Below are 12155 nucleotides of genomic sequence, written 5' to 3' on the forward strand. Positions count from 1 at the left end.
ACAGAGCTCAGAATCTTCACAGCACCAAAAGTCCTCCAGCACTAAGGAGGCTGTTGCACACTTCTGTCCACATGGCATGTTTACTGCAGTTCTGTAAAACCCCACCTCCAGTATAGGCTGGCACTCCAGGGGCGGTCGCTGCCGAAGACAACGTGTGGTCTGGACTTGGAGGAGAGAGACATTTCTTCTCTTACCTCTCTCACCTCCTGTCATTGTCATTGAAGAACACTAAGTTTCCGAAGGTCTAAATCTTAAAACTGTTCTCTCTGCAGTAAGTTATAGTAAGAACAAGGTAACTTGCTTAAACATATAGTTTGGCAGATAAAATTCCTGATTTCTTCTCAGCAAGAAGCTAGCATCTGGTGGTGTATAAAAATCCTTTTTCCCTTTAGGTACTTTGAACTTTATTTCCATAACCTAATCTGGAGGCTGCAAAGGCTTAGAATCCTTGACTGCTGTAAGAGGAAGAAGAAAAAGTGCCTCTATGCACCATACGCACACAGGCAGAGGCACCATTAGCTAGGACCACACTCAAGAGACCTGAATGCCACTGTACTCTCAGGACTCCCAGAAGAGTTTCCCAGAAATTGAGCCTCACAGGCACCGGGATGATTCAGTTTGTTAAGGGTCTGCCTGCAGCTCAGGTCATGATCCCATAGTCGCAGGATTGAGTCCAGCATTAGGCTCCCTGCTCAGTGGGAAGTCTGCTGCCCCCTCTCCTTCTGCCCTCCCTCAGCTTCTGCTCTCTCTCACTTTCTCGCTCTCTCTCTCTCAAATAAATAAGTAAAATCTTGCCTCACCATGGAGTAGTATGTCCAGGGCGTCCTGCAGCTCCCATGTCGCAGACCCTCTTGTGCATCATTTTTATTTTACTCAGAACAACAGAGTCTGATACGGCTGGCACCCCCTCCTCTGTTTTTCCACATTCCCTGTGGCTCACTAGCTGGCTGCTGTGTTTCCTGCTATCTTTGGTATTTAACCTGTAAGCCAGATCCCACTTTTCAGTCTCCTTAATTCCTCCAGTAATGTTAAATTCTTTTAGATCAATCACTTGAACTTAGCCAAGTCACATTCAGCTGCCTTTCTCCAGGTAATCTGCTTGTCGTCAGGACACTGGCGACCGGATTAGGGAGGACTTCTGCTTTATCTTATTGATTGGAGGTCAGAGGGGGGCCAGAAGTTACAGTCCAGCTTCTTACTCTACCCCTTTGCTGAGACCCCCTGTTCCCAACTGGGCAGAAGAGTAGAATGGTCCAAAGGACTTTGCCAGGTTTGGGGCACCCACTTGGGACCAGTAAGAGAAGCAGGGAGCTGAATCCAAGAAGGGTCTGGTGACCTCCAGAATAATTTCTTCCTCCCTCTCAGGGTTATCCTATGGCCTGTCCCAGGCCTCTCTGTTCCCTAGTTTCTTCCTTGTGGACTAAACTGAAATGGAATCTGCCTCTGAAACTCAGGTGGTAGGGGAACGAGCCACTTATCGTCCTGCTGGCTTTTCGCTCCCTGGCCTTGCTTATTGCTGACTGGTGTTATACACGGGGAGAGCCCTGGGTGCAGTGGGGACGCACCCAGTCAGATCTGTCTGAGCTGGTTGCAGGACAGGCCGCTGTTTGTCTTCACACTTCAGTCTGTAATGGGCTCTTTAAATAAAACCTTACATATCAAGAATATCCTTGAATTTATTTGTTACCTTTGTGCTCTTTTTTGGTCATCCTAATGCTATCATTGTTACAGGTAACATCAGCTAACATTTACTGATTGCTTATCGAGTGCTAAGGTGAACAGATGTCTATAGACTTATAGAGATGTACTTGTTTTACGTTGATAAAGATGCACATGTCTACGCACACATTCTCTTACATTTATTTAATCTCCTCCACGGTCTGCCTGTGTAATAGATATTATCCCAATTTTGTAGGACCACGTGGGAGATGAGGTTCAGAGAGTTTAAGGCACATGTTCAAAGTTATACAGCCAAAAGTTGCCAAGCCAGGTCTGTGCCTCCAGAAGAGGCCCTTGAGTCTGCTGTGCGTGCTGCCCTGCAGGGCTGTCAGGGACAGTGTGGGTCCTTGTCCCTCATTTTCTAATGTCTAATTTTCTTTTCATGTCTTTGAATTAAAATTGGAGACTGAGCTTTCTTGGTTTAATTTTAGAAAAATCTTAGGGGTTATCTTACTTTACATTTCCAGGCAATTTCTACCCCTAAAGATTGGCAGAAATATAGTCTTCTATTTGTTAAAGTTTGCACACTGAGGTCTGTAGCCTCAGTTTACTGTCCTTTAGAGGTACACTGATACAACTAAGTGTTAGATCAGCGAAGGCTGCTAATCCCGCCCTAACAATGACTGTGCAGATCAGAGTCCTGGCGCCTGTGAGAGAGGCGGCGCAGGGGTGCTTATGGAGGTGCTGCATCGGAGGCCTGCCGAGGTGTGGTGGGAGGACAGCCGGCACCAGGTCTGCATCTGCTCGTGGCTCTGACTCTGCCCTGGGTATGTGGGGCTCCGGAGAGCTGTGTGCTCTCCCGCCTCGGTAGTCAGAAGGAGTGAGGCTGTCCCCTCCTGGGGGCAGGCCTGGCCTACATAGGGTGCTCATACCCTGAAACAGGATGTTCATGCCTCTGTGTGCCTCAGATTGGTTCACGGACCCCCATGAACCAAGCCTCAGTCCTGCCGCTGCTCCTCTTTATACACCACCGGGATTCATGGCAGGAAATGTGAAGAAAACAGTCCTGTGGCACTTGATCAGTAACCCCAACTTTCCTCAGGTAGAAAATTGGGAAATTAAAATACATCTTAAAGACCTTTTCATCAGTTTTCAACTAAAATAATCTTTTGCATAATTCCTGCCTTATATTTATGTAGTGCTTAATTATTTACAAAGTACTGTCATGTGTGTGATCTTCTCTACTGCGTGTAACCCTGCTGTGTACTGCTTCTGATTTGATTACGACGTGGTTGGCTGGTATCTTCACTAGTTAGATGTTTTTTAAGTGGTTGTATCTGAAGCAGTGCCAGCTTATCCATGTTAGAACAACAAGTCCAAGGCCTTCATCCCTTCGTTCACGCAGACTGAACCCTTTGTTTAATCACAGAACTGGGAGGTTTCAGAAATAGTTAGGTGAGCCAGCCTGCACTTGCCCAGGAATGCTGACCACATGATCGTGCAAGCCTGACTCGTAGTTTGGAATTTCTTTGGTCAGATTCTGTTCAGAACAACCTAAGCATCTCCTTAATTTTTAACGAGCAAAAAGCCCCTTCTCAATACAGCTCTTCCAATTTATTCCATAAAACATCAATTGAAAACCCCATTATCTTATTATTTAATATCCATTCATTTTGCCTTCTAAAACTCCGAAAAGTCCGCTTCATTTTAAATCCCAATCACTTAGTTTTTTCTTAAAAAGTGATTTATGTCCTACACTGTAATAGGCATTCTGTGAATGTTTAAATCATCTTCCTGAGATAAGTAAAGGTTCTCTTAATGGTTGAACATTTTTAAATGAAATTTTTAATGTTATATAAGAAGGTGAAGTTTTTGTTTCTAAGACATTCTCAAGAGGATCGAGAGGTGTTACCCTCTTACTGTATCGTACTGCAGATGATTTCTGTCACTTCTTTAACATAGGATGTTGGATTTTATCATCTTACAGTATATCTATCTGAAAACCCTTAAATATATTTAATTACAGCTAATGTCAATATTTACTGCTGAATTTTTCTTACAAGTACAGATTTTTACATACTCAGTTACCTGTAATTTTACTTTTTCAACAAATGTCTCTGTTCCATTGTTCTTTAGACAGAAGAGGAGCCCTATTTTATTTGTTGTTTTTCTTTCTCTCTATAATTGACTAGATTTTCTATTTAATTTGTGCAAGTCATTTTTGTTAATTTTTTTTTTGGCTTAATTTCTTTTAGAAACATGTCATTCAGGTTTATCAAAAGGTAGGATTTATATATACACATTTTTTTTCCGATCCTTACCCCAAAATGGCTCCTGCAATTAACATCAGGTTTGGCTTTCTAGCCTTGTTTTTTTGTTTTGTTTTGTTTTCTTAAAAACTAAACTTTCTGCTCAGAACTAAATACTTATTTCTTTGTAAGGAAACCTTGGAAAGAAATAGATTAACTCTGTCAGGCATTTGTAAAGGGACTGTGGCACCCACGTAACAGTAGGCCTGTGCATGCTCTGTGCATTTTCTTTCTTTGCTAGAATTATTTAGCATCCAAATAATTCTGTCTTCATACTAATAACACTTAGCATGCTTCTGTTTGAAGAATGAGTTGTTCAGTAATATTAATGTACAATTACTGATTGGCCTCAAGCCTGCAGAAGGTAAGTGGTAACTGTTGCCATCTTTATACATGAAGGATTGAATTAGCAAAACACTTTAAAATGACTGGGAAATTAGCTAATATTTTTACATGCGAAACAAGCACAAAATTCAAACCTATAGCCTCATTTGGTTTGAGGTTTTCAGAAATAAAGATGTGGGCAGCTTACAGCAGAAAAGTTTGAATATTTTCAGAGAGTTGAAGAGTAAATAGTATTCTGTCTAAAACCTGCTTTCCACCAACCACTGAAGGAAGTAGGCCTTACTACTTTCCTGAAAGCATGTGGTAAATCTTATATATTCCTACCAGATGATTACTTTTTGATGACGATAAGTCAAGAGAAGAAAAATGTTGCTCACCGTCTTGGAATGCACAGAGAATGAAGCAGAAAATCTGCCATATGGGCCACCTGTGCCCAGAAAGCCAGGCTGTGGGGGGTCTGTGTGTTGATGAGGTCAGTGGATCACTGAAAAGCTATGTGAACATGAGCTCTTTGTTAAAACTGTGGGAGGAGTGCTTTCCTTCTAAGGGAAATTCCACTACGTGATTGTTTTTTAATCTTCCCAGTTGCCAAATTTTTCCTTGCACAGGAAATTTGGTAGTTGTAGGTAGGATTTAACTGATAGAATTCATTTCCTTTTAGTTAAAACCCATTACACTTTGGGGCAGGGGTTAAAAAGTCAGAATAAAATCTCCAGTTCCAAAGCCAGGCAAGAGTACCTGTTGCAGATGTGATGCAGGTGTGTGGCCGGGGCCTCCCACCCCACCCGTGAGCGCACATGGAGAAGGATGGTGGGGGCCGAGTCACCCCCTTCACGGGACGAGTTTAACAAGCACAGCCGGTGACCTAAACTGCTTTGGATTTGTTCATTTCATGACATCTGTATTTGTATATGGGTGGTCGTGTACTGGTCTGTAAGATTTCTTTTCTCTTTCCCACTTCTCTGTGCTTCTGCATTCTGTTCGTTGAGGCTTCCAACTGAATATGAGAGGAACGGGAGATATGAGGGCTCAAGGTGAGGGAAATGATTTTTACTTAAAATATTTTATAGGTATTTACCTTGTGTGTGTGGCAGAAACGATGCTCTTTTCTGAATGTCCTGCATCATATGCCTGCTGTCAATGTAGGATTGCTTGGTGAGGTCCACGTTCTGTGGTTCTTGAAGCACCAGTGTCGCTGCTGCCGCCTCCCAGTGGCCGCTTGAGGGCGCCAGAGTGCCATGGCTAACCGCTGGTGAAAGCCTTCCGCCTCCCAGACTGACTCGGGCTTTCCACTGGTGTTTGGGTGGTGCAATACGGGGCCCTCCTGCCTGGGCACTGACAGCCTGAAAGTAGCTCTGGGAGTCAGTAGGAGCATTGTTGGCGTGTCCATAACTCCTGCATGATTCTGGTCTCAAAGAATGAAAGCAGAATATTGAGAAGAATTTTTCGTGTCTTAAATTAGATGTTGTTTTGTTTTGTTTTGTTTTGTTTTTTTAAAGATTTTATTTATTTACTTGACACAGAGAGAGATCACAAGTAGACAGAGAGGCAGGCAGAGAGAGGGTGGGGAAGCAGGCTCCCCGCTGAGCAGAGAGCCCTACTCGGGGCTTCATCCCAGGACCCTGAGATCACAACCCGAGCCGAAGACAGAGGCCTCAACCCACTGAGCCACCCAGGCGCCCCTTAAATTAGATGTTTAAGAATGATTATGTAGGGGCACCTGGGTGGCTCAGTGGGTTAAGCCACTGCCTTCGGCTCAGGTCATGATCCCAGGGTCCTGGGATCGAATCCCACATCGGGCTCTCTGCTTGGCAGGGAGCCTGCTTCTTCCTCTCTCTCTTTCAGCCTGCCTCTCTGCCTACTTGTGATCTCTGTCTGTCAAATAAATAAAATCTTTAAAAAAAAAAAAAAAGAATGATTATGTAGTCAAGCAATTTGCTTTTACATTCTGTAGATCATTCCGTATTTCATTACACAGGTTTGGAAGTTGGGGGAGTTCACCAGTTAGGCTCAGACAGGCCTCTGTGGTTGCAGATCTCGTCCACTTAGGCCCTTTCGATACCAGTTACCGCCAACATGCTGTCTCGGGTCCCTGTGAGCCCAGTTGCTCTCCTGCTGGTCTTTTTAAAGCTCAGCTCTGATCATGGGACTTTTCTGATTGAAAACTTGCAGTGGCCCCATTGCCTGACCCGCCCTAGGTGTCGTCAGCAGCCCTGGCCTCTCCCAGCCTCATCCCTACCCCAGCTGAGACGTCACTCCCAACCCAGGCCTGCCCGTGCCAGCCTTGAGCAGGCTCTAGCTGTTCTGAGTTTGCCTGCCACGAGTACTCCGCAGCTTTCGTAGGGGTGATGCTGTGCCCCAGTTCCAGCCCGTCTGTACACTCAGTGTCCTCTGTGCTTTCCATACATCCTCGCCTTCCCTTACGACATTCCCTCCGCTCCTCCGCCCCGCTGTACTGCGATCCCGTCGTTCTTGGTTGCTCTTTTCAGAAGCCACCCCTCCTGGAAGCCATTTCCGCATTCCCCTGCACCCCTCCCTTTAGAGGCTCCACCTGTTGTCCTGCCACCCTCTGCAGACTGTTCCTACCTTTCCTGTACTACTGCTGTTGCTTTGAGCTGGTCACAGTCTTCCCTCCCCCAGCCCCAACTTAGCTTGAGAGCTTTTGCTCATTTTCGTAACCTGTTTAGTGTCTAATACAGCATTTTGTACGTAGGAAGCTTCTGACTGGTTTGACTGGATTTTTAACTAAATTGAATATTCTGCCACCACATGGGCAGCTACGTACATAGTAAACCTGTGGCCCACCCTCGGCTCTGACGAATTTGCCATAGGATGAAGTGTTTTTAACATGCATGTACTGGGTGTTTTTAATACACAGGAGTGTCTGGCATTGTCCTGATTGAAGCATTCCAGTGTACACACGAGAGTGTAAATAAAAGTTTGTAGCAATGATAATTAAATGCCATGAAGAGCAAAATATGGTAGACTCAGAAAGTCGTGGACTTTCTGAGAGAACTGTGCCGGGGGCGCCACTGTGACATCCCCTTGTCGATGTTCGGACCACCCCGTCTACTCCGGGTCAGTAGAGGTTGCATTCCAATCGGTTGTTGGAGTGCTCTGCTCTGCAGCAAATAGGCCTTAACATTTCATTTTTCTGCTTCAGTAGTAAGATAATGTCATCTAAGAATTATTTTTAACCATAGAATTAGTGGTTTAACAAAGCGGCAGGAAAAATACTGAGGTAGGTGGAGCGAATGGAGAAAAGGCCCTCGCCTGCCCCCACAGTGTGCACAGCATCAGGGGCCACCTGCGGGGAAGATGATTTTGAACTATGTGCAGGCCCTGGCTGTCCTGAGTGAAGGTTATGAGGAGCCGACCCAACAGGAGAAGTGATGGTGCGGGGGCAGCCGTGCTGGTCAGAGCCAGAGGCTGGCCTGCTGACCCCGCCTCCCTAAGCTGGGCCTTTGGCGGCCCGCCAGCTCCTTGCCACCTGCAGTCAGCCTGGAGAGGAAAGCTGGGCTCTTCTTGGAGAAGTGCTCAGCTCTGTCCTTCACCTGAGTTCCAGGGATTCTGTTTAATAGATTATTTTCTTCATGTTATTAAGTATAGCTGGCTGGCGAAGATTTTCCAGCCAGGTAGAGCTTTGCGCGTGTGGGTCATGGTTTGAAAGGCGCGTGGGGGATGAGTACTAGAGGAACGCTTCTCAGTAAAGGGACAGATCGCCGCATGGGAGCCTGTGCACGAGCAGCGTGGGGGCCGGTTACTCTGTCAGAGCAAAGATGCTGATGATGAACTAGCTGGACTAGAAAAGGTTGGTTTTTCTGTGCAATTAAAAATAAAGCTGCCACTGTGCATTTCAGTCGCAACGTATCTGCTGAGCAAAAGGATGAAAACAAAGAAGCAAAACCTCGCTCCCTGCGCTTTACCTGGAGCATGAAAACCACTAGTTCCATGGATCCCAATGACATGATGCGGGAAATCCGCAAAGTGCTGGACGCCAATAACTGTGACTACGAGCAGAGAGAGCGCTTCTTACTCTTCTGTGTCCACGGTGACGGGCACGCAGAGAACCTCGTGCAGTGGGAGATGGAGGTGTGCAAGCTGCCAAGACTGTCTCTGAATGGGGTCCGGTTTAAGCGGATATCAGGGACATCCATAGCTTTCAAAAATATTGCTTCCAAAATTGCCAATGAGCTAAAGCTGTAACCCAGTAATTACAGTGTAAATTAAGTAGCAATTTTAAGTGTTTTCCTGAACACTGATGGAAATGTATAGAATAATATTTAGGTAATAACGTCTGCATCTTCTAAATCATGATATTAAAATATAAGGACGAGAGCACGCCTGGGAGCGGAAGCTGGCCTTTTTTCTACAAATGCACTACATTAAAGATGTGTGACACGCATGCCCTCTGTCTTATTTCCATTGCCCTGAAAGTCAGCGTGTGACATCATCGCCACGGGCCTCCTGTCTGTGTGGTGTGAGCGTGGACTGTGCGTGTGAAGTAGTGCATATGGACGGCTCTCCTTACACTGGCAGCCAGAGTTGTTACAAGTACCTCTGTGGGAGATCATTTGGTGCTAAAACATTAAAATTGCCAAGGAGGAAAATATTGAACTACTACTAAGAATTAACCTTAAGACTAGTTGATAATTAATACAGGTTTACAGTTCATGCCTGTGGTTTTGTGTTTGTTGTTTGTGTTTTTTTTTAGTGCAAAAGGTTTAAATTTATAGTTGTGAACATTGCTTGTGTTTTTCTAAGTAGATTCACAAGATAATTAAAAATTCACTTTTTCTCAGTAAAATCTTGCATTGTCTCCTAATACTGTATTTAAGACTCAGATTAAGGCAGTGACTAAAAAGTATGTCTTTGCCTCCACCACCGAGTTGACTGAACAAAAGCACACGGACAGTGATGAAGGCCTGGGCCGCTTTGTCCTTACCGTGGAGCCCGGCGCTTTGTGATTACGAGCATCCGTTTTCTCCAAAGGCAGTAAAGGGAGAAGTCGGCCCTCCTGGCGACCTGAGGAGGAAGGGAATCAGGAGCCTCCGTGAACCCATGCAGAGAGACACCGGGTCTTGACGGTTCTGGGCTCTCCATGAAGTATGTAATTTTCCTCTCTTGGGTTCTTTTTATTTTTTTTTTTTCTTTTGTGATTCAGAGCATAAATCAATTCTACAGCTTTTTTCCGCCACCTACATGGTTATACAGAGGGAGTAAGGTAATGAATTCATCACTTAGGGTGACACTTCAGTCTCTTGGGAAAATTGCCACATTGATTGTGGTGCTCTTTTGAGTTCTGGGTTTTTTTGTCGGTGGTCAAAGTGTGAACGTCTGGACAGTCACTCAGTCAAATATACACTGCCACGGGCAGAAGACTGTTTTAGGTGTTTGGAGACGTGTCGGTGAACAAAACAAACATTCCTATAGCCTCTTGAAGCTGATGTTCTAGTAGGACTGCAGCCTGTGAACAGTAAGTCAACGGAGGAACTAAGTGGTCAGTGCCAAGAAAAAAATGCAGAGTGGGCTCAGGCATTCCTAGAGACCTGAGGCTTGGTTGGTGCCATGTTAAATCGGGGGGGATGGGGTTGTGGCTTGTCCTGTCAGGGAGCAAGGGGAAGCCAGGAAAGCCTTTCAGAGGCTGTAGGCAGTGATCAGGCAAGAGTTACTGCTGCCCAGTGAGACCGTGGTCAGCTATGGCGATGTCCTGAAATAAGCAACTGCATTTGCTCTTGGGCTGGCTGTGGACAAGTGAGCAGAAGCCCAAGGCTGTACATGTTTTTGGCCTGAACAGCAGAAAGGACAGGTTTGCTGCCCATTGGGATGGGGCAGCTTCCTGTGGGGGGAGGGTGAGCAAGAGAGTGGTTTTGAATGCAATAAATTGGGGGGTCCTTCAGACACCATGTGGAGACCCAGGAGGGACCCCAGAAGCCCTCAGCCCCTCAGCCCCTTAGCCCCTTGGGTGGATCCTATGCGGATATGGGACAGAAACTCCCAGAAAAGGGGTGTGGCCTGGGAGGAGCAGTGAGGCGGGAGGGGCCCCGCCCTCAGGGATGGCTGTAGACCTGACTGGGGCTTTCAAACTTCGCTCGTTGAACAAAACAGGCCCCGCTCCCTCCTTTCAGCTGGGGAATTTTAGTTCCTCCTCTAGACCCAGTTCCTTTGCACACCCACTTCCTTCCCAGCTCTGCGTGCGCAGGCTCTCCCCGCCACTGCCCTGTGGAAGTTTGCAGAGGGAGAAGCCGAGCTCTGCTGACGTTTGCCATCGTTTGGTCCTCAAGGACACACTGAAGACTGGAAGTTAGGCTCCTTTGAGAGAAGTTCATTCCCCGTGTGCTCTGATGAGATGACCACTCTGTGTACACGTTATTGTCAGTTGTTGGTTTGTCAGAAGCGTGTGGGCACATGAATGCACTACTAATCCGGTGAGACCGGTACCGTTCACAGAAGTCGTTCGGGTGGGTCTCATTTAAAAGCTTCTACCACTGACTGACATCGGTTTGATTTCAGTGGCAGCAAAGATAGCGTTGCCTTTACTGCAGCTAAAACATGAAATCAAATCAATTACTAAGGGCCCCTGCCTTTCCTTTAGAATTGTACATTTTTATAATGTGTTTTTATTCCGCATACATGAGTTTTGGAAAGGAATATTCTAGAGTACTTGAAAATCACTTCAGACGCAATGACAAGGCCACATTTTTCCCTCGTTGACTGCTCTGGAGTCCCTCAGAGGTGAGGCAAGGAATGTGGTGGGGGTGGTGCTACTGCTTTTATTTACGTGACGAGAGTGTTGGCCTACTCCCGAAACCAGAGTTACGGTTCCGGTAAGCTGACTTGCGTCTGGATCAGGCGAATCAGAGGACTCAAGACAGCATTTTTTTTTTTTTTTTTTAGATTTTATTTATTTACTTGAGAGCGAGAGAGGGAACACAAGCACGGACAGTGGGAGAGGGAGAAGCAGGCTTCCTGCTGAGCGCAGGGAGCCTGATGCGGGGCTCGATCCCAGGACCCTGGGATCATGATCTGAGCCGAAGACAGACGCCTAATGACTGAGCCACTCAGGCACCCCCAAGACAGCATTTCTTAATGACTTGTCTGGCTCTTGAGCCATCCTTTCATTTCTAAGAGTGAAGACCCAGGCAGAAAGCTGGGAGGGAACATGTCTGCCTGTGAGAAGCACAACCGTGACTGTTCTCACAGTGTGTGTTTCCCCAGAAACCTAGAGAAGGGTATTTGAAAGAAAGATCTCGCTGCGTGTGCTTTATGAGCACTTTACGGTTGCTGTGGAAACCGTCCCTGGAATACCCTTTCCTGGCTGTTCCTGCTCTGTGAGTGGTGCATGGTGACCTCAGTGTCCACAGAGTGGGGGACACGGGTGCACGGGTGTCTGCCTGCTCAAAACTTGGCTTTTTGCGGGATGTTTTTGTTATTTTGGGGGTTGGGGGTTTGGTTTATTTCTTTTTTTTTTTTTTTTAAGATTTTATTTATTTGACAGACAGATCAGTAGGCTGAGAGGCAGGCAGAGAGAGAGGAGGAAGCAGGCTCCCCGCTGAGCAGAGAGCCCTCCCTATGCGGGACTCGAACCCAGGACTCTGGGATCATGACCTGAGTGAAGGCAGAGGCCTTAACCCACTAAGCCACCCAGGCACCCCTGGTTTGGTTTATTTTTGCTGATTTGCCATGAGACCCTTTAAAGAGCTCAGAAGCCCACTTTACACTGGGGGGAATGGTTGCTCTCAAAAGGAATGACAGTGAGTGAAGGATGTTCCTTGCAGGTGCCCTGACTGCACCGGTGAGTCTGGGTGTGACTCTCCCCAAGAGTAGAATCCGAAATTCTCT

General features: G+C 46.3%; 1 protein-coding gene across 7 annotated transcripts in view; it reads left to right on the forward strand.

Moving 5' to 3' along the window:
- MARK3 (microtubule affinity regulating kinase 3) overlaps positions 1-9120 on the forward strand; it is a 120788-nt gene extending 111668 nt beyond the window's left edge. For 2 of the 7 annotated variants that reach the window (XM_032345401.1, XM_032345405.1), the window contains exons 16-18: positions 3915-3941; positions 5303-5347; positions 8174-9120. In XM_032345401.1, coding sequence (XP_032201292.1) covers positions 3915-3941; positions 5303-5347; positions 8174-8519 — 418 coding nt within the window. In that variant the 3' untranslated portion in view covers positions 8520-9120. The remainder of the gene's footprint in view (positions 1-3914; positions 3942-5302; positions 5348-8173) is intronic. The other 5 variants (XM_032345408.1, XM_032345402.1, XM_032345406.1 and 2 more) reach the window with 3 other exon arrangements.
- The last annotated feature ends 3035 nt before the right edge of the window (positions 9121-12155 follow it).

Source organism: Mustela erminea, chromosome 5 (assembly GCF_009829155.1).
Source record: "Mustela erminea isolate mMusErm1 chromosome 5, mMusErm1.Pri, whole genome shotgun sequence".
Taxonomy (NCBI): Eukaryota; Metazoa; Chordata; class Mammalia; order Carnivora; family Mustelidae; genus Mustela; species Mustela erminea.